General features: G+C 42.8%; 1 protein-coding gene across 3 annotated transcripts in view; it reads left to right on the forward strand.

The window, feature by feature from the left end:
* Positions 1-23,435, forward strand: part of Plxna2 (plexin A2) — a 197,079-nt gene that overhangs the window by 135,816 nt on the left and 37,828 nt on the right. For all 3 annotated transcript variants that reach the window (XR_373891.4, XM_006497240.4, NM_008882.2), the window contains exons 10-12: positions 6,793-6,993; positions 8,876-8,972; positions 11,765-11,955. Coding sequence is in view for 2 of the 3 variants with exons in the window: in XM_006497240.4 (XP_006497303.1) it covers positions 6,793-6,993; positions 8,876-8,972; positions 11,765-11,955 (489 nt within the window). In the remaining variant the exon portion in view is untranslated. The remainder of the gene's footprint in view (positions 1-6,792; positions 6,994-8,875; positions 8,973-11,764; positions 11,956-23,435) is intronic.

Consider the following 23,435-nt stretch of genomic DNA (forward strand, 5'->3'; position numbering starts at 1 on the left):
GACACTCAACAGCTCACCCTTTCTGAAATGATCTGTATTATACAAGGTTTTTAAAGTACAAGTAGTCTGTCTGAATTGAAAGGAACAGATAGATGACACCACAACTAGTATTTAAGACAGGCCCACCCACACCTGCCTCAAAATAATAGAGCCAGATATCCAGTCCCTGGGACAATCTAGATTCTTTTCTTAGTCATTGGGCATGCCAAAATGCTACATTGATCTTAATGGATCCTGGGAATTCATTCCAGGTCTGAGATTCTGCAGGAGTTTGAAGCCAGCCTTCTTGGGATAGGGGCTTAAGTGCAGAAGGTTTGGAGCAGGAGCTAACACAGCCTAGGAGCCAATGAAAGAATGGCCATGGGGAGCAAGCCACTACAGAAGAGCTTAAGGGCTAGGCAGTGGAAGGTTAGTAATCACTGTCTTCAGAAAGCAACCTTCACTGTGGCTACTGAAGTTATGAAGTTCCTTCATACACTGGAAGAGGAAAGCTGGAACCCAGGAAGAAACTGGTGCAAATCAGGACAAAGAGCAACTCTGTCTCTGGAGGCTGCCCTTTCAGGCAGATAGAAATCCAGAGCCAAGACTGAGGATGACCTGCAGCTGGAGCAAGGGCAAGCAGATTGTCATAGGGAGCAAGACAAATAAACTATGGTGGGGAGGCCTGAGGACTGAGCCCCAGAAGAATAATTTGAAGCAGGCCCAGCCCCCTTCACCCCTTCACTGAAGCATAGTTCCTCTTGAGTAGCAAGTGGGAGATTTGAAAGTCCAGAGAACTGCTTCCCTGCTACTCATGATTAAATGATCAGCAAAAGACCTTGGGGGCAAAAGCAGACTTACGTCTCCTGCTCAATCTAACTTTCATTTTTTAGTATCCATGTCTTGGGTGCCTTGACCTCTTCTCTCCATCTTCTCCCCATGTCCCCATCAGAGGGCAGATGCTCTCTTGCCCTCATTGCATGCTGGCTGTTGGCACAACACTAGAACTAAATGGAATCTGTGAGCGAAGCCCAGAATCCATCCAGCTGCTGGCTTGACTCAGCAAAGGAAGTGGAGTGTAGTTTCCTAGCACAGTGGCTAGGGCCTCTTTCTCAAAGTCCTAAAATACAACTGAATCTTTTAGCCACAGCTGACAACACATTTCTTCTTAGTCAGTGGCTTACAGGCTCATATTTTTTTTTCTATTCAAAGCTCTGCTTTAGGGAACCTCATTCCCCAAAGTTCAAAGAATAACAAAATTGCTTGTGCACAGTTTGGGTAAAGTTGTTTTAGAGACTGTAAATCCCTTAGATATCTTTCTAGGGTTACTAGGATATCTTTTTACCAGTTCCTTCAAGCCCCTCCTCCAACTTTGAATCAAAATTTCATGCCTGTATACTTGGTAGAGGCAATGTATCACTGATTAGCACCGCCAATTAGCACCACCGATTAGCAACACTGCAACAGTCACGCCTCATGTGTTCATAGTTCTGCACCTGTGGCACAGTTCTCAGTGTGCCTTCCCAGGACTGTGCCATCAGCATCACCTGCAAACTTGCTAGAAATTCAAGTTCATGGGTGTTATCCCAGATGAAGCTAAAGAATGAGAACCACTGACAGATGGCATTTCAGTTGACTCTCTAAACTGAATGCAGTTTCACTTAACTCTTATTTGACATCTATAGTAACCAAGAGGCCAACAGCTTGGAGATATTTCCCAGAGCTAAGGGAAATTAAGCATCCAGGAAAATCTGATTTATTTGCTCTCTCAGATAATTGGGACCTGTGAGCATATTGGTCTCTGTGGCCATGGTTATGCTTGTAGGCATGGCTTTGGTCTGAAGTCTTGCTATTGGTCATGAAAGCTCAGTTGTGGCCAGACCACCACAAATCTATCTCCAAAGATACTTCCCATAAAAGAGTCAGAAGGACTATACTTCAAAGGTTCATCTACCCACATCCTTCCAGAAGCTGCTAAGCCAAATCCATGCTTAAGCCTGACAAGGAAAAACTGACAAGCTGGGCCAAAGCACATGCAATTCTGCAATAGGAGTACACTAGCTTACATCTACTGCATATTTTCATGTGTATGTTACCTTGTTTGTGAATAAATTTCTTTTAGTCTTCACTATTATTAAGCTGATTTTGTGACAGACAGAATTGAGGATGAATATTCCTGATTGTTGGTCAAAGAAATAAGGATGTGAGAACTCAGCCAAAGTGGTTTTGAATAAGCTTAAATTTCCTGACTCTGCTACATTTGTACCTACCCAAGAAATACACAACAATCATATTAACCTTTGTTAAAACAGCTTGTTACCACACAATCATTGCATATCCCTCCTTTGTTAATCTAGTTGTCAGATATGGCTGACTCCATTTTGTACATGAAAAAGCAGAACTTCATCCAGACCATCTCTCAATCTCTTTGAAGGTGCTGAGCTTCATCTTCTCTACGCCCTCCCTCAGAGCCCCTTAGCTTTTTGACAGGCTATTTCCCAGCAATATGGTGTTAGCAGGTAGTATACAGGAATATGTACTGCTGCTAGCCTTGAAGGCTCATCTCCCCCCGCAGCTGACACAGGCCTAGCGAGATGTAGATACATAAATATCTTTTTTACACCCATCCCAAGGGGAAGAGAGAACCAAATAAATCCGATTAGCTTACCAGGAAGCTAGCTGCTCTCACTCTTTGAAGTCCAGTGGGTGAAGATAATGCCATTTCCACATGGAAGAAGTCCTTTAGAGGACCAACAAGTCCTCCGCACTGAATTAGGGGAATCCCAACTAAAGTGAATGGGCATCAAGGCAGTCTCCCTGGCTCTTACAGGGCCCTGGGGTGTTCTCACACATCTGATCACCTACATTTAAACTGAAACACCTGCTGAAGATGGTTGACTGCAATGTGGAGTATTAAGAGGAGATAAAACGACCTAAGGTTTTTGTTGGGAAATCTGCAGTATTTGATCAACTTTGATCAACTTCCCTCTCTCCTTGCTTTCCTCCTCCCTCTCCATTTTCCTCTCCCTTCCTCTTTCACTGTCTCATTTCATCCCATGATTTTGCGTGTGTGTGTGTGTGTGTGTGTGTGTGTGTGTGTAAAACCAAGTGGCATAGGAATGGCTTTAGATGGGATCTATTACCTTTCCAAGCCCCAGCTGTATTGACTTTCCAGCAACCCTGAGAGTTCTTGGCTGTCAGTTCTTCTGACTCTGCCCTTTGTCTCACCAAGGCTATTTCTATCCAAACTCCTGTCCTTCACTCGTGACCTCATGGATCCATCTCACAGACCAGGTGTGAATCTGATCTGCTTCCAAAGATGCAGATTGTGAACTTGGAACACCAACCACTTCTTTCCTTTACACTGGGAATAGAAGAAAAGTCCTTTATTATGTGGACCCAGAGCCACTGCCAAATAAACAATGTCCAATGCGTCTTCTTGCTACTAGGTCAGTCTTGAGCAGGTTTAGGCATTAGGGAAGAGCCTATTCATCATCTATAAAACTAGTTTGTAAAAACCTAAAAGAGCACAGTTTTCTAAAATTCTAGACTGTTCTTCGAAAATATATGACTCATGAACAACTCCTGCCCATGACTTGCCATTCTCTAAGATGGATGCTCATTGGCACATATGAGCATATTCAGTTATCATTCCACAGCCATAGAGGACAGGGACTGGTTCCAGAACCTTTACAGATTCCACGTTCCTTCTCTTTAAACAGTGTGATATTTTCATAAAAGCATACACAGCTTGTCTTCTACCTTAAATGGTCTCTAGGTGACTTAGAACCTATCACTCTATGTCAGTGCAGTATGAGTAGCTGTTTTCTTTATTTGAGAAGATATCACAGTGGGGACCCTGTGTGTAACTACTATATGTATAACTTTTGTTTTCCAAATATCTTTTGTCCTTGGCAGGTGGAATCCATGGCTACTGAGGGCCAAATAGGGGGAGAATTTTTGTCCTCAAAGCTATAAAGGATGCTATAGTCTTCTTTGCTGACTGGAGACATCATACTTCCAAACGCATATCTTTAAGATTCTAGACCTAGGGCTAGAAAGATGGCTTAGTAGTTAAGAGCACTGACTGCTCTTCCAGAGGTCCTGAGTTCAATTCCCAGAAACCACATGGTGGCTCACAACCATCTGTAATGGGATCTGATGCCCTCTTCTGGTGTGTCTGAAGAAAGTGACAGTGAATTCACATATATAAAATAAATAATAAGATTCTAGGCCTCCTGAAATTTAAATTTGTTCTCTGAACTCACTAGAGAAACAAGAACTTTTTACAGCAATTGATTCAAAATTTGAATCAATCAATCAATCAATAGCTACCTATATGTGTGTCTGCCTTTAAGTTTGTACACACATGCATGCATATACACATGCACACACATAAATACATACACACATACATACATATAAACACATACACACACACACACACACACATACCATTACACATCAGACTTATTTCTATCATAAAGTCTAGCCTGTTAGATTCTAGCCAGATTTTCAGCTGCTGGCTGGATGTGCTTCTTTTCAGAGGTATACCTGGGTTTCCTAGGTTTCCTGGATATAAATCTGTGAAAGACTCTGTCAAAAGTGCCTGCAGGGGATGAAAGCAAAAGAGCAGTAAGGAGCAGGTTTATGAGTCGGCAGCTTGAGCAACTGGCTCCTAAACTGGGACCCATCTGTTTTGGGATTCCTTATGATCCTGCCCTCTCAGAAAACCTGCTTGCGAGAGTCTTCCTATGCAGTGACTGGTAGCCAGGAGTGGCCAAGCTTACCCTGGAAGTCTTCCTAGTCCTTCCAGACAGGTCTCAATAGGAAATTCTGGCTCTAGCTCTGTATAAATGGCCATGCTCCCCCATAGATATGTCTGTGCCTGTAAGGTAATTATGGAGCTCCAGAAACCATGGCTACAGACTACCAATTGTAGTCCCAGCTTGAGAATCAAATTGCTTCTCAAGTTTCCCTTATTTCTTACCAACCTCCAAAGTTGGAACTAAAAAGAAACTTCAAAATTCTTATGTCTATTGCTTTATCTTCTCCTTTACAATCACTCTCCTGCAAACAATGGCTAAGTATCCACCTCACAATATGAAAACTTATGATGTGGGCTGGAAAGGTTCAAATTCAGTCCTTGAGAAGATCACAGCCCAGCAAGAAAAACAAATCTACAGAAATTGTGGCTCCAAAGATTCAGTGCAAACATGGACCCAGAGTTCTACCTGAAGACAGTACAGGAAAGGGTCAGGCCAGACTTCCTGAGCCAAGCTGGAAGGCTGGGTAACAGATGATCAGCTATCTAATTATGTTGAAGTAGAGCAGGGGCCAGAAAGAAGATGGCAGTGGTCAAGAAAAATTAGTCTTTGATAGGGAGAAAAGTGTGTGCATAGGCCCAGATACATCATCAGTATGAGATGCATGCTCCCTCTTCCTCTCCCTCTCTCTCTCCCTCTCTCTCTCTCTCTCTCTCATGCATGAGTACAGCATTCTAGAACTATGTGTTCAGTATGTCCAGATCATGATATACAAAAACAAACAGATTTACAAGCAAGTAGGGACCAGAGTATGATCAGGCTGCAACTGGGATACGAAAAAAAAAAAAAAAAAAAGAAAAAGAAAAGAAAAGGGACTATTGTGTCCACACAAAGAAGCTGGCCAGTTCTGTAGATCTACAGTAGAGATTGTGATTATTCAACAACCTATGATGGCTTCTGGCATCCAGTCTCTTCTTGGAGACTGTCCACACCTTGTAGAAAGTCCAGCAGTTTTGGTACTAAGGCAGCAAATACCAGCAGCACCTTCTATAGACCTTGTAGTTACATGAGCCCCTATACATTCCCCAAATCCTTTCAGGAACTAATGTCCAAAGGACAGAATGTGGAGTCCCTGCAAGAACTTCCGGGAGATTAAAAATGTTTCCATGTCCATAAGGAGATCTGACTCCCTCTTCTGGAGTGTCTGAAGACAGCTACAGTGTACTTACATATAATAAATAAATCTTAAAAAAAAAAGTTTCCATGTGAAGACTTTCCACATCTGTCCTGTAGGGGGCAGGGCAGGCAACAAGACTCAGATCTTTGCTGCAGGAGGACAAAGTTGACAGTGTGGTGTTGGACCTCTGCCTCCAGACATAGACTGAGCAAAACTGACCTCTCCCATCTCTCTTACATCTTTCTCTTGGCCCCTCCCTACTGCAATTCCCTATTTGACTTTTGTTTTCCAAAACAGTATAGCATTCCCACAAGGTAATGAAATGAGATAAAACAAACAAACAAACAAACAAAAAACAGAGCAAGTATTTAGAGAATAGCTGGCGGAGTGGGGAGGCAGGTACTTGATCCCCCTCCTGGAAAGCTGGAAAGCCTGGCTCAGCTGGAACTCAGAAGCTGAAGCTGTAGATAACAACTGCCTCAGGCACCAGACAATGTAAAAGGCCAAGGGGCTGGGGAACCAGATAAAACCAGAGGTGGGGTGCCTGAGCTGGGGACATGAACCCATGGAGGCTCTTTCATTTAGTCTCCAGAGATAAAACCCCACAGTTTGCCATACTGGTGTTTGAAAGTTAATACCTAAATTGTAACACACACCTGAAGATTAGGATGGCTTGTGGAATGGTTGACAGTATCAAAGCCCAGCAGGAGGAAAAGATTTCATCCTCCCCAGTGACTCAATGTGTCTCTTAAATAAGGTGCAGCTCTTCTCATGGGCAACCTACCTGGAAACAAGAAGGTCTTGTCCTGGCTCAGGTGAGGAGAGAGCTCTGAGTTGAGGACTAATGAAGCTCTCTGCTTGCTCACCTAGGACTGTCCCCAGCTCGTGCCCACGGAGGAGATTCTGATCCCAGTTGGGGAAGTAAAACCAATCACCCTTAAGGCCCGAAACCTGCCCCAGCCCCAGTCTGGCCAGCGAGGCTACGAGTGTGTGCTCAGCATTCAAGGGGCTGTCCACCGGGTCCCTGCCCTGCGTTTCAACAGTTCCAGTGTGCAGTGCCAAAACAGCTCGGTAAGCAGCTCACCCATATGACAAGGCCTTAGATCATGTTGCATCACAAGCAGCATCCATATTACAAGAGACAGAAAAACCTGTAAGTACCCTGAGCCATTGAGCCATGGTCTCAGAGGAGAGAGCTCCAAAAGAGCCTTGAGGGTAGACGTTGAGATCTGGGGGACCCTTCTGAAGTTAAAGTACACAGTTTTGCCATTGGGAAAACTTCTTCCAAAAAAGAACCAACCCCACCCAGCACCCTATCGGCATTCAATTTGTAAAGATACTGGAGGGCATCTCTAAGATGAGGATGGACAGGAAGGGGTGGGAGGAGAGGAAGGAAATATAACATTTTAGGAGCCACAATGAGTTAAACCTACCCAGAATGGTGGACAGAAAGCACGAGGTGTTTAATTATAATTTCAGCCCAGAGAAGATCTTTTTATCTGCCAACTCCCTGTCTCTGACTGTGGGGGGTCAGCTCAGAGATGAAGGGCTTGACAAAGGTGTTGAGGAAAGCTAATTCGCCTGGGAGAGATAAAGAGAATCTGGGCCTCTTATCAGGGAGCTGTCAGATTCTGGGGTCACAAGCATTTGATAGAATTTGTAATCGGTGCCAAGTGCACAGGAAGCCAGACTGAGAAAGAGAGCACAACAAAGGAAGAAGGCAAGGGAAGGTTGGGCGGGAGGGCCATGGTAACGTGCTCTCCAGAGCTAAGCCCATGGCTAGAAATGGGCAGACATGAAGAGGGACTGCCCAGGAGACTTAGTGAGGCACAGGGGAGCTGGGCCACCCAAGAGGTTGGGAAGGGCTTGAAAGGCCTCAGTGAGGTCAGAAGAGACCTGATGGGGGCCGTTCTTTTTCCTGCTGAGTTAGGAGAAAGACATGAGCACTTTCTTTCTTAGACACTAATCCAGGTAAAACCTATCTGCAGAAGGAGGAGGCTGGGGAGATAGCACAGTCAGTGGAGTGCCTGCCACCCAATCATAAGGTCCTGAATTTGGATCCCCATACCTACATAAAAGTGCTGGTCACAAAGACTCACAACTGTGAGCCAAATGCTAGGTATGGAATGATAGGAGACCATTGGATCCTATTGGGCAGTGAGTGTATCAAGATCTATGAACTTCAACTCAATCTCAGAAAATAAAAAGAATGATTAAAGAAGATACCCAGCATCAACCTCTGGCCTCCACATGCATATGTGCACACGTATATATGCACATATGCACAAAAATACAACAAAACCTTACCACTTACACCTGCTAGACCAACCAGCCACTCCATAACTGTTTACCACATGTCCTATTATAGGTACTAGGCCTGAGAGAGCAGTGAGGACATTAACGCTGTGTCCCCAAACACATGGACTCTAGAGAGAATAAGTGCATACATGAAAGAATACATTGTAATTCCTAGAAGTGCCATACAAAAGACAGAAAATGGCAGTATAAAAAGTCCAAGGCTAGGAGGAAGCAGGGGATATGTGTGTGTGTGTGTGTGTGTGGAGGGGTGTGTGTTACTAGCCAGGATATCAGAAAGACACAGGGAAAGAAGAAAGAGAACAAGACTAAGTGAACAGGGTAAGCTCAAAAGTTGGCTGTTGTAGGGAGAAGCAACATTCCTTTGAGTTGCATACTCAACCAATATACAGAGAGGGGCTTCAGCAAGTGTGTTTAGAACTGATGGATTTAGCAGGAAAAGGGAGTGGAGATCTGAGCCTATTCAGGTTTCAGAAAGAACTGAAGGCTAAGTCAGAAGCTTAGGCTGGCTCCTGGAGCCTTATTGACTAGAAATCAGGTGTCATAGAAATAGGTGTCATTAAGCAGTATGAGGAGTTGCTCTGCACTTGGCTTCCTGTGACAGAGAGCCTTAAGAGCTTTTATCCTGTCCCCACAGTACCAGTATGATGGGATGGACATCAGCAACCTAGCAGTGGACTTTGCTGTAGTATGGAATGGCAACTTCATTATTGACAACCCTCAGGACCTGAAAGGTAAGCAACTGCTTCCAGGTACAAGTTTGATATTTTCATGACCTTGGGAAAGGCTGGGGTTGGAGAGATCAGAGCAGGCTGCTGCTGTGCCTTGAATAGCACACTCCCTCTGCCAGCAGAGTCCTTTGGAGACTACTAAAGCAACATTTGAAGCCATCAAAGGAGTCCTGTTGGGAGCCCTGTTTTATTACAGTCAGAGAATCTACAAGGCCTGTTCCTGTGTACTGTTCTCTGGTTCCAGTGACTTTGGAGTATCTATAGAACCTAACCTAGGAGAACAGCAGAGTGTCCTGACAGCTTTCCTAGAAATGGAGACAATGCTATCACTCAGGCTCTCCTTATTATATTCTCAGCCCTGGTCACAGTCACAGAACAAAAAAAGCTTGTAAGTGTTATGCTCTAGTCCTAAGACCAATAGGGGATTGGCATGCTAACTCAGGTTCACATATGGAACAGAGAAGCTCAAAAAGTGGGACTGGGTTAGAGCAAGAGGGAAATTCTAAGGCTCCTGTCCTGTAATCTTACATTACACTCACTCAGAAAACAGGCCTTGGCAGGTCCACCCTCAGGGAAGCCATTCAGAATGACCCAACTCCTAATACTTGCCATATAAGGCACTCATTATGCAATTTATTTGAAATTGTTTTTACTACTTATCTTAGTAACTCTAAATGTGTGATGGTATTATTCTCATCCTATAGATGGTGAAGCTGAGTCATATAATAAGTGCTGAGATAGAATGATTTTAGAGCTGGCATGCAAGTTAGTACACACACACCAGAAGGCAGTTAAGGGGAGAGCAGGTTCTGTAGGTGCTTCAGCGTCAATGGAATACAGGTTCTTGTCCAGGTATACCATTAAAGTCAATGTAGCCTAGACTGCAAGATGGACATCAGTCTAGGTAGTTTGTGTTTACTTGTTCTTAGACTAGATTTTTTTTTTCATCACTAGAAGACAGATATTTTCCTTGCCAAGTTAGATCAGTTAACTCCCAGAGATTGCACCCAAAGATTGCACCCAGAACCTGGAGGAAAATGGCCATCAGTTCCAGACTGGTGCATCAGACTTTTCTGACAAGGCTCTATAATTGCACAAGCAGCTTTGGCTTACCTTCCTACTTGTGTCTACCAGATCCACAGCATCAAAGAAAGCTGTACATAAATTAGGTTCAGTGGGACACTGAGTTTAAATACCCAAGTTCTCAAACTCAGCCATCCAAGATACTGGTACTTCTACCTGAACCATGGAATTTCAGACTAATGGTGGCGCCTCTCTACATCCTACTGCCTTCACACAGTCTCTAGAAGGGAGAGACTCAGGGTCTTGCTGAGGATCTAAGAAACTCATGGTTAAAGACTATGTAATTAAGATTTGTAAACTCTTCACAAATACTTGTTCAATTTCAGATTTCCTTTGCCTATCCTGTGCCTTGGAGACCACAGATATGAGTATTTAGGGCTTCAAGTGCTGAATAGTCTGTGCGGCTAGGATAGGGAAACTAGACAAAACAGAGGTGTTGTGGAGTGCTATGGAAAAATGAAAAGTGCCTCTCCCCTTGGGCATACACCTGACCTCCAGCAGAGGCACACAGCCAGGTCACAAAAGCTTAAGACAACTTGGCTGGAAAAGGTGAAAAGTGATTTTTTGAGTCATTGCTCATTAGCCACCATAGGATTATTTCCAGGAACCTCCAGGATCCCCATATCCAATGGCGTAATATTTACACAGAACCACAGATATCTAAATCATCTCTAGAAGACTTACAACATATAGTTGAATGTAAATGTGGAAAAGACAGTTGTTACATGCTAGTTATCAAGTAATGATAACAAAATATCAGTACATACATATATAGCTACTTCTAGAAGCTGAATCCATCAGCTGATTATATTCACCTGGAGAATTCACTTGGATCTCTGAATTCTCAGTACTAATAAGAAAAGAATAAGCCCTGAGCTCAGAACACATAAAGCTACACTTTATGGCTTGTTCCTCTAGGGCCTCCAAATTAGTTAGAAAAAAAATCAAAACTAAATGCTTGCAGAATGATCATGTAATCTATCAGGAACTAGTTTGTCCTCTCTGGGAAAATACATTCTTCATCTACGTTGGTATGAATAGGTTGGACTCACTCTCTTCTTGCTACCATGCCTCCTACTTCAGCCACTTAGACTTTCTTTAAGCACAAGCTGACTCTGTTACCAGACCCACACAATTTCTAGGGTGCCAACTGAGATTCCTGTCTTCTCAGGACCCAACATCAGCAGCACACGAAGCTTGAGACCAGTACCCATAGTAAGCTGGGAAAGTCACTACATCTTTTTGAGCTTCATTCAGTTTTAAACTTACAATGAAGAAATGAGCCCATATCTCTCATTTGTGAGGGACAGCTCAAGAGCACTGTTAGAGTTCAAAGAAAAGTTAGTAGGTGTGTACATAACTGTGGAGCACCTCTTTCAAACCTCCCCACAACCAACTATTATCTCCATAATAAATATAGGTAAACAAGATTTGGAGAGGCTAAATACTTTGTAACACTGCTAACAAGTAGAGAAGTCACAATTAAAGCACAGATCTGATTCAGTCCAGGAGCAAAAACCTTTAACTCATTATTTTCTGCTGTGCCTCTGGATGACTGCCTAAGGCACCCTATTCACTCTCCATGTTTTGCTCTTGCAGGGGTGGTGACCCCAATGTTGTCTGTGGTTGGGGGCAGATCTGTTGCACCTACAAACAGAAGCTATGTGATGAGCTTCTGCAGTCCTATCTATGATGGTCCCCTCTCTTTGCAGTACATCTCTACAAGTGTGCAGCCCAGCGGGAAAGCTGTGGTCTCTGCCTCAAGGCTGACCACAAGTTCGAGTGTGGCTGGTGCAGTGGTGAGCGCAGATGTACCCTCCACCAGCACTGCCCCAGCACTTCTAGCCCCTGGCTTGACTGGTCCAGCCACAATGTCAAGTGTTCCAACCCCCAAATCACAGAGGTAAGTCTCCAGCTTCCAAAAGAAAAGGGAACAGCCAGGGACATAGCAAAGAAATATATTTATGAATGAATCCCTGGACACGGAATATTTGATGGAGAGATAGAAGATCTTGTGCATATGGACTAGAAACAGGCATACATGACAGGAGTATGCTCTGTGCCCTGCCTTAGCTCAGCTGCATGACTAGGTTGACTGAGTCAGGTAGGGACAAGACATTGACTCCATGGTAAAGAAACATTTCAGAAAGCAGCTTTAGCTTTTCTCAGCTATCTGGGGAACTATAAGTAATTCAGAAGTGCAAAACTGGAGACTGAATAAGTAGGGAGACCATATGTCAGCTTCATGATATTTGTCAGTGTTTTTGCCTTGGTTCCAATTTGTTTTGTGTGTTTTCATGGGAGTAAATAAAGTAATTAATTATACTAGGAAAAATGATGTTTACAAAATAGAAAATTGCAAAGGAAGATAAGTTGGTGATACGGAGAGAAAGAGCAACTACTTGGGTCTGAGTAGTCTGGAGAGGCACAGTTGTGTCTTAATCGGGTTGCTGTCAACTGCTCCCCAGTCAGTAATTGTCAGTGTTCTTTGAACCTAAATTGTGCATTCCCTTTTAAAAACAAGGGCCTAGGCAGGTGCCATGACAGTTTGCAAAACATGATTTCAGAGAGAAACGATTTCTGTCTTCATCTTTCTAAGCTGGTGCACTGTCCCTGTCTCTGCATCATTTCCTCCAAAGCCATTCCTGTGTTATGGAATATTGAGAAAGTTATTGAATCCCTTTCTAACCCAATCAGAGCCTCAGTTCAGTTTAAGGAAAACAAAAACCTTAAGACCAAGGGCTGTTGTAACCTTCAGATAAACTGAACAGGGAGCAGATATCTTATTTATCATGCTTGGCTTTGATATATTTAATTCTTATAGCAAATGTGAGAAGTTAAGTTTTCTCAGATCCATTTCATAGAGGAAGAAAATGAGGCCCAAATCCACATAGCAGATTAGAAGCCACACTAGCATTTAAGCTCAGATTTCATTTTAAAATTACATAAGAATTCTCTATGATTTTGCATATTGTATATTGTATACTATAATATATTAAGGTGAAACACCACTTACTGTATACTACAATATACAATAAGTATATAACATATATAAATATACAATATACAATAAATATATTGTAGTATACAGTAAGTGGTATTTCACCTTAATTAATATCCATCCCATTGCTAGTATAGACCAGATAGATGTGACTCCTCCATGTGAGGGGGTTCTATGTCAAGTGCTCCAACTTCCAAATAACCAAAAGGAGAGCCTGAAGCTTCAGAGAAGGAATTGAACACAAGACCATTAGAAGGAAGTACATGTGTGTCTGTGGAAAAGAGTGCAGGTGATATGGAGGGGAGGGAGCTGCTGCATCATGGTACTGTTTTGTAACCGGATAAACTTACACAAATGTAGACCTTGCCCCCAAACAGGGAGTTTGGCTTTAGTACTAGCTTACATTCAGATGTGGCAAGTGACCATGCCTGCTGGCTTTCTCAATGGAAGAGAATGTTGTAAAGAGTGCTGATATACTGTCATGCTTCAACCTTTGCCCTTAGAGAGCTAACATCTTAAAATCTTTGAAGCTCTGTGTCTTAGATGTTCTAGTGATTTTTGGCAACTTCTGGCCTGAAAACTTATATTGTTTCTTGTTTTGCAATATGTCTTTCTGCTATGGTTGTCAGTCTCTGTGCCTGTCAATACCCGTGGTGTCTGAAGCTTAAATCAGGAGAAATTCTGTCATCAGCACTTCCTACCTCTACAGGCTCTGGGACTGCAAAGCCTGGTGTCTGTCTGCTCTCAGCCTGGCTAGAGCTTCTATAAGCCCCAAGGCAAGATGCTCACAGGGAAGCCTCTGCCTCCACCACCCACCCTGTTCACAGACTGAGGACTGACAGGCTGCTGGCTTCACAGAGGACACCCAAATTACAGGAGGCTAATTAACCTCCTGAGGTAATTAGGCTATAATTGATTTTTCCAATGAATGTATCAGCAACAGAAGGTGTTCCAAGGCTCCTAAGGGTAATTTTCATATTGAGGATGTTGTGATATTAAAGGACTTCTTGGGAAGAGACACACCTGTACTGTGCTCCAAACTCATTCAGGCATGTCACTCTGGTAAGGACATATGGCAGGAAGTACCTAGGTCTGGAATGACTAGTCACTATTATCTGTCCTATTTTTCTTTGATGTTGTATCTCTTACCTTCAACCAGACCCTCCTTCATCTGTGAGTTGTTTTCTGTTTCTTCTAGCTAGTCACTTATGAAATAATTTTAAATTTATAAAATAGATACAAAAATTTTACAAAGAACATTCATATCATCTTTACCCAGGTCTTTCAACGTTACCATCTTAAAAAAGAATAATGTAATTATCAGTTAATGTTGATCTAATGAGTTAATATCATCATCCAGCATATATACTTTATTAGCATTTTCCTAGTTGTCAAATGGTATCTTTTTCTGATGCAAAATCCAATGTAAGGAATCTGGGAGCCAGTGTGATGCTTCATGATGGCATTGTCTTGTCCCTGTGGTCTTTTAATCCACAGCCCTAATAACGACCTTCATGGTACTAAAGAGTTATTTTTGTTGTTGTGTTGTCTATTGTGTTGTCAGTGTCCCTCAATGTGGGTATACCAGATGTTTCCTTGTGGTTTAATTCAGGCTGAATACTTTGGGTAAGAAACATTAAAAGAAAGAACATAGTAACCAACTTGAGGGAGATCTGAAAGGAATAAGAATCTACCAGTTCTTGCTGATATGCTCAGACAAACATTTAATAGGAAGGGAGATGCATCTTCATACTAGTATCCCAACTAATAAATATAGAAAGAGAAAAAGAAAGTCACAGTTTTTATGTGCACAGCTATAACTGTTTCCATCAAGGATAGCCTTTAGATACAAAGATGGGGTGAAAGCTGATGAGAAATATAATATTCATACATTCTTGAGCTATCTTCCCATAAGATAATTAATTACAGTAGGAACAATAGTAGCTTCTTGGTGAAGAAAACTGACCAATTCTCGCCCCACCTCAACTAAACAGTCTTCACATCACCAAAACAACCTTGAAGACCTTCTAATACCCCCGAAAGAGTACAACCTCTTTTCTGTAGCATTTTTACAATAATAATATTTTCAAACTAATCTTCAAGAGGAATCCACTCTTTTTTTTCAACTTTCTTGCATAATCCCTTTGTGCTGACATAGCTCTTTTTTTGAATCTCATAATTATGATACCTCTTTGTATTGATAATCTTTACACTTATTCTCCCTTATCTTCAGGATATATGTTGTCCTTAGTACCACTCAGAGCAGCCAACATAAGCCACTAATTATATGATCCTTCTAAATGGTGCTTGGGAAGGTCAATAATTTGCCCAAAGTCACATATCTGGTTAGCAGTAATACAGAGATTGAAAACTAGGGCTCTTTGACACTGGGAGCAGAGAGTATCCTGTGCTCATACACTTTCCCACTTTACTCCATCTCAAAGTACCTCTGTGTGTCCAGCATCAGAAAGATCCTCTTAGAAGATATCAGCAGGCGTCTGACTTACTGAGTACTGCAACACCCTTTGAAATAAATCTTAAAGTCACCTGTGCTTAATTTTTGCCCTACACAATCCAGTTCAGCCACATTTCTATGAATAGAGGAAACAGTTCAAGAATTTGGGGATACATGTGGGCTTAAGGCAAATATATTTTCCCATAATGCCTACCCCACATGTTATGTGACATGCCTTTGTCCACCTGTGCAATAGTGATAGAAGTGAATCTTCTGTCCTCTGGGTTGAGATCTGACCTCTGAGGCATCTCCATCTGGCAGGAGAATCCAGATTGTGTGCATCTGTAGGCTGGGACAGAGGTCAGGCTAAACAAGGCACAGAAGTTTTGAGAAACAGAGGCAGAATCACAGAGGTAGTGCCCCAAACAGTGACTAAAAACCTACTACACTTGAAATCTGAAAGAATGTTCCCATGTGTTCCTAAACCCATAGGCTTCATGCTGCATTTCCCACCAAGGATGTTGGATGCCAGGCAATTTATCCATTGTCAACTATATAAATTTCACTTATTTTCAACCTCAGTACTTCTCCAGCCTCATTAGTCCATGCTTATGGATTAGAGATTCTGTTTAACTTATCTTGGGTACATGTAACTGAGATAGAAAAAACAAGTATAAAACAGTATATATTTTCCTCCAAAATTAAGGATAAATAATTTTTGATATTGTATTAGTTTGAGGATAGATCCCTTCTGTCCCCCTGCTTTCCATATGCCAAATAATTATAAGGAGATTGTTTTGCTCAGACTTTCTCAGATGCTAATGCTTTTACAGAACTACATGAGAAGCTAGGACAGTTGCAAGTATTTAGCCAAACAGCTGCACCACATATTTTTAAGAAAGATGAAAATCCACCTGCCCAGGGCTGGAGTAACTCACTGGAAAGTTACCAATAAAGAAGTCAGCCAACTTCCCTGAGAAACCAGCCAGCACTCTGATCTCCTGTTCATTTATTTGCAGGCCTCATTAATATAACATCACTGCAACAAACAGCTAACGGGGGGTGGTGTCAGGATGAATAATGGAGTCACTCTGCTGAGATAACAATTAGGTTTTGAATGTGCTATCAGCTAAGACAGCGTTAGCAAGGAGTCACCTGAGGCAGAAGAGCTGGCACCATTGAAGTCATAGATTCCTGCAGAGCTCCTCATCAGCTCTAGTGATCATGGAGAATGTGTACATGCACGATACACACACACACACACACACACACACACACAGGCATGCATGCATAAGTTCATTCACATACACATGAACACATGCACTCAAGCACTAGCAAGTTGGAAAAGCACATGATCACTTGCTGTCAGGGACTCGGTGTTTAGGTGTGCCTGGGAATCAGGGTAGAATAGAAACTTGCATGTGTACAGTTGGAATTATCAGGGGCATTCTATACTACAGGAAGGGAACAAGAATTATGACAGAGGAGAGCTGGCTATATACCAATACATCTGTATATACCAGTGCAGTCCATCTGTCTGCTCCTAGAGCACAATCTCTGACACAGAGCATCTAATACATACTTCGTCCTCCCACATAGAAGTTCTGGTGTCAGTCTCTCCTTTCTCTTGCAACCTCAGAAGTGGATATTTACACCATGGAGATCAAGGCAAGGGCTGCACAGGTCACAGAGAGGCAGCATCCAATGCCACAAGGCAGGATGTGCACTTGAATCAAGTCCTTGCCAAGAGTATTGCCCATCTGCATAGAAAGCTCATAAAGAGCAAAGCCATTTTTTCTTTCAGCCCTAAGCTAACCTGGCCTCTGTATGAATTTCTTAGTTCTTAGATGGTGATACGAAAAATAAAAACTACATTCACTGAATGCAATACTGATTGATCACTCTTATGAAACTCATTTTAAAGATGAGGGTTATGAGCAGTGATAACTTTCTTGATGTTACAGCAGTAATTTTGTTTAACCCTCAGCTGCTTGGCCCTACCGCACCACATTGACTGGGGTATAATCCTTCCTGTCTCCTTTAAACTCTCTTAGGCAAACATTATTCTCTGTCTAGAAACAGAAGGGAAAAGAGAGCTGAAACTAAGTTCTTCTAGCCTCTACTGAGATAGGAAGAAAGCCAGAAGTTCTGCCCTCAGTATCATCTAGGGAGGCTAGGCATATGTGGTAGGTAGAGAGGATAGGGCAAGCCAAATTAAGTGTATGGACAGGGAGAAGGGAGATGGATGGTGGGAAACACAGAATGGAGGAGAGAGCAGAAGGAAACAGTGAACACCAAAGCCAACAATGGGGCTCCCAGTAAACAGGGAGTCATAGCCTCAGCCAAAGAAAGAGGCTGGCTGGTGCTGAACAAAGGGACCAGAGGAGAGACTAAGGCAGGTACTCCTAGCTGGTGACTTGATCTCTGCAGGGTTAGGGACAGTTAGCTCAGACTGTGTTGTGTGAAAACTAAATGTACACGTTAGATAGGTCCACTGCATTCTGTCATTCTGCATGCAACAGAATGCTGTTTCACACCTGTGAAATGGGAATAATAACACGCTGCTCTAGTAACTTGTTTTGAACCCAAAATTGGATACAATATATAAAACCCTAGATGCAATTTGTCTCATTCTGAACACTTCATAAGTAAAGAAACAGCAAGTATCATTATCAGAGAAATCCCCCATCCCTTGGAGGTGATGGACTGTTGTTTCTATCTTACTTCTCCTTGTCCCTGTAAACCAGGAGACAGTCCTAAAGAATACTTTGTTTCTAATTTGCAAGCCAAGCTTTGGGAACCTCTCATCAAGATCGTCTGACTCTGAGGGAGGCCTGAACTTTGCTCCTCCAAGGCTCTACCCAGGTCCTGCCTGAGTCTATCATCGCATGAAGCCTAATCACTTTCCCCCAGGCTGCCAAGCCCCTAAGACCTCCAGCAACTCCCACTCTGCTTCTTCATGCAGCCCTTTAGATCCCCAGCTGTAATTAATCAGCTGCATCTGCTCTTGCCCTTGAGCAGCTTTGTGGCACAGTTCCCTCGAAATGTTCAATTAGTGGTTGCAAGAATGAGGGCAGTTGTAGCATCACTCTGCTGCTTTCCAGGTCATGGCACCCACAAAGGAAAACAAACATGACAGAGTTCAAAAAGGATACAAAGTGAGCTGAAGTGCCTCTAGGGTGCTCCATTTGACTGACAGCTATTGAGGTGGGGTCTGAGCATATAGAGGAGTGGATCTCCAAACCAAAGGCTCCCAAAGCTTTGGAGGCTCCAGAAGGAAAAAAAAAAATAGAATTCTCCCATAAGTCGTCTTCTGTCAGCCCATGATCTGTTCCCAATAATGCAATGTTCTTTTACACACTGCTGTCTCCATTAGTCTGGCTTAGCGTGTACTAAGCAACAGGTGCATGGCAGGGGCTTAGATAAGCCACTTCATGTTTGAGAGAGTCTAGCTAGCACTTATTGCTCTTAGACTGAGCCCTAAAAATGTTCCCCTTAGATCCTGCAAAGCATAGGCTATCTTTCCTCTCCAGAACTAGATACCAATCATCTTAGGACAAGGTGATAGAATAATTTAAAGCCCCATGTCTTAGGTTTTTACTGCTGTCAACAGACACCAGGACCAAGGTAACTCTTATGAAATACAACATTTAACTGGGGCTGGCTTACAGGTTCTGAAGTTCAGTCTATTATCAGGGCAGGAAGCATGGCAGTGTCCAGGCAGGCATGATGCAGGAGGAACTGAGAGTCCTACATCTTGTTAATAAGACTGGCTTCTAGGCAGCTAGGAAGAGGCTCTCAAGGCCCACCTCCACTGTGACACACTTCTTCCAAAAAGGCCACACCTACTCCAACAAAGCCACACCTCCTAATAGTGCCACTCCCTAGACCAAGCATAGTCAAACCACCACACCCCATTAAAATGCAAATTTAGAGTAAATATGGTAATACCTGCTTGTCCGAGGCAGGAGGATCTCCAACAAATTCAAGGCCAGTCTGTGTTACATCAAGAGAGCCTGACCAAAAGAACACACACAACACAACACACACACACACACACACACACACACACACACACCTACCTCAAACCAGTCATACTGTTTATGTGACCCTCATTTAAAATTATTTTTCTGAAAGGATTCATTTAGTTCATTGTATGATGCTGCATCTGCCTCAAATAACTAATAACCACGGAAAGAAGTACTGGCAAGAAAGGAAAGAAAAAAAATGAAGACCATTTTGGACAGTACTTTCCCATTTGTTGTCTGTTAAAGAATGATGTCCAGCTCAGAGTGTGTTTCCATACAAGATTCAGAAGGCCCTGGCCTCAGTACTACCTGCTTCCTGGCCAAGCTTGACCTGCAGGAAACTTCTCAGGTATCCTCCAGCCAGCAATACATGTTATTTCCACCTGGTTACTAAACATCTGTCTTTGATCCACATGTTTTCTTTCCAGATCAGCAGGACAATTCATATCATCTCTTAGTTCCCCACAATCCTTAAATACTGCATTCTTCTCATCTGTAAGTCCTGTGTGTAGGGAAGCACAGAGCAGGAAATTACCAATTGTTATGACCTGCACTCTGAACTAACATGCTGGATTTCCAAACATTAGCTAATTTAATCCTGGCATCCTTCCTTTGAGGCCAGCATGATTATCAGTTTTCATATGAGCTTGTTCAAGGCCACATAGCTTTCTGAAACTCTGACTTGACTTTTCCTGCTCTCTTTTTTGCTGCAGACACTGCCTGGGTACTAGGTTTCACTTCCTTACCCCAGAGCACTCAGAAGCACACAGGCCATCTGAAACTGGAAGCTAAGATAGGCAAATATACCCAATATTCCAGCTATGTCTGAGTATATTCTGTGTCAGTCTGGGTTCAGTGTTACTCTTCTACCCTCTTACCATCTTCCTACCTTCCTCTGAGGTTCCACTGCTCCTTTTAGAGCAGGAAGACCTTTCCTGGGCTTTTTGCAGGCAATAAGTGGACACTTAGAAAGTTTGCCACTATAGACCCACACATAAATGCCAAACCTAGCCTCTAGGTTTTAAGAAGTGACATCATGGGCATCCTGCAATTTCTTGCTACTTCTAAGAAAAAAAAAAAAAAACTCTGAAGACAGACTCACTGGGGAGGAGCCTGGGGAGGAGCCTGGTTTGACAATATTGTCCTGGCAAGTATTATTCTTTCCTTCTCTGAAGACCAAATTTTTTTCACTAACCCTCCTCCTTGCAGCCTGTGCAGTTAGTTCTGAGGAGGAATGAGGATGTGCATGCCAGGTTCTTGTGACTTAGGAGCCTTGGGCTCTTCAGACATCTGGGAGGATTCTGGTAGACGGGCTTGTATAGGATGTTTTCTTGTGTCATTTTGTTCTAAGCACAGATTGGCAACCTGACTCTCTCTGATTTTTGAACTTAGGGAAAGCAAATGCATTCAAAAGCAGAGGCGGGGAGGGGGGAGTGTGGGATTGGGGGGGGGGGAGGAAATCGACAGAGGCCATAAGAGGATGTCAGGTCCTCTGAGCTAGAGTTGAGTACAAGAGGTTGTATACAACCCAGTGTGAGTAATAAGATTCAGTCTTCAGGCCTCTGTAAGAGCAATAAATGCTCTGATTAGCTGAGCCATCTCTCCAGCCTTGACACAGAAATGTTTAAAGTCCATGCTAGTATGGGAACCACTAATCTCTGGCAGGACACAGAGGCCATATTATAGAATAGAAGATACAGCTGAAGAAATGAAGGAGACCATAATCTAGGGGAACTTTGCCTCAATAATGATCACAACCACTGAACCAAGTGACTAGAACCCTTGGCAGCTGTGGGATTTACGTGGAGGACCATGGAGATTCTTTTGGTTAGAATGAGTGAAATGATGAAGTCTGCTTAGCATCTGTTCATACATAGGAGTGAGAACCGAAAGGACTTTGACCTTATTAATTATGCATGACAGGAGAAGGGAAAGTAACTATTGAAGATGCTTGCAAATTTTCTGGCCAAGAGCATAGTGACCCCATTTACCTTGAAAGAAAATCTGAAAGGATAATTGGACTTGAGTAGAAGGAAGAAAAATTAAGAGTTTATTTTTAGATATGGTGAAACTTACGCCACCTGATAGACATGCAGGTGGAAGTGGAAATGTCCTGTAGCAATTGGATATATAGCTACGGAGCTCAGGAGAGAGGTGTGAGCATATGACAAAGATTTGGAAGTCATCAGTAATGGAGGCCTTGGAAACTCTCCTGCAAATCGGATGATCACCAGCTCATTTATAGCTTGAAAATCCATAGTTTTATAGATACATTTTGTTTTAATCAAAACTGTAAGCTATGCATTTCTTTAAGCCTATGGCTGTGTGCTGCTTAGTTGCTATTTACTCTGAATTTTTGGGCCACCTATTCCAAGTAATGACAATATAAGCTGTAGCCTAAAAAATAGGCTCTCTTGAAAATTAAGCTTCCCCAGCACTTCCCAAGACTAGGGATGTGGTCTGAAAATCTAGAGAGGGCCTAATTTGCACACCAGCTGCTATTGGACTCACACGTATCCTTGACATCTACATTCATTCCAAGATTATAACACATGCTCATAATTTACCCAAGAATCTTCTTTGTACTGACTTATACTTCTGAGAGCTCAGTGCCTGTAGCTTGTGTCTAACTATCCCTCCATGTTGGAAGAAACAGCTGTTGTGACTGAACAGCAGGGGAGCTGTACTGTGAAACCTTCCAGAGGCACCGAGTACTCATGTGCTACCTGCAAGACAAGAGTATTTTTAGGCTTTCAGAAAGATTTCATTTCACAGTTTTTTTCTGAAAGGTTATAATTAACTGCAGTGAACAAAAGATTTTTTTAAAAAATAAAAGTGGGAAGAAAGGAACCAAGGAAAGAAACTAACCAACACAGCTCTGTCTAACCCATCGGGGAGCCATGCATGTGCTGGGGTTGGGGTGGAGGTGGGTGGCGCACTGGTAAGCCAAGTCCAAAAAAGTCCAAGCAAACCCAGAACTAAAAGCATGTTCTCTCCCATTGATGCTACTTAAAAGATAGAAGTAGCTCCTTCCCTTGCCTCTCATGACAAGAGTTTATCTTCCAAGGCAGGATCTCTGGCCTCTGAAAAACTAACATGCTAAGAAGTACATCCAGAACACACCTTTTTGGGGGACATTTTAGAGTTTCCAGGGACAGAAGACCCACAGAGGCTTCTTATTCTTGCTACCTTTTTCTCTTCTGTCTTTCACCCACCCCCCAAACACATTGATATGTCTGTGAGTCTCTTAGGCAACATCTCTCTTGATCCATTCCATATGTTTAGTTTTATTTATAAGCTGAGGTATTTTATTCCAAGAAAAAGGAATCAAGCGTCACAGACAAGGTGATGTAGGTAAAATGAGTCCTCAGAATAGCGTTTTGGGGGGCCTTTCAGGCAAGAATTCAGCAGCACCATTGAAGGTTTGCAGAAATGGATGGGAAGTCAGCAGGCTAAATTAATTCTGGCTTGACAAAGTCTGCTTGGTATGCCACCAGTAATAAGGAAGAGCTACCCCCACCCACACTCCATCTCTTTCTTGCTAGCTAGAACATGGGGGTCCATGTCTGGAAGGGTAGCAAGACTAAGTATCTCTGAGGAGGAGTGGCCCCTTTCATCTGGACTCACCCATATTGACTGTTCCATCCCTAACAGGGTTCAATTGTGTTGGATGGTCTTATGTCAACTTGATATAAGCTAAAGTCATCCAAAAAAAGGAAATCTCAATTGAGAAAATACTCACTTAAGACTGGATCATAGGCAGGCCAGTAGGGCATTTTTTTTAAATTAGTGATTAATGACGAAGGGCCCAGCCCACCATATGTGGTGCCATCCCTGGGCAAGTGATCCTGGGTTCTATAAGAAATTAGGCTAAGCAAGCCATGAAGAGAAAACAGCAG

This window comes from Mus musculus, chromosome 1, assembly GCF_000001635.26.
Source record: "Mus musculus strain C57BL/6J chromosome 1, GRCm38.p6 C57BL/6J".
In the NCBI taxonomy this organism is placed as follows: domain Eukaryota; kingdom Metazoa; phylum Chordata; class Mammalia; order Rodentia; family Muridae; genus Mus; species Mus musculus.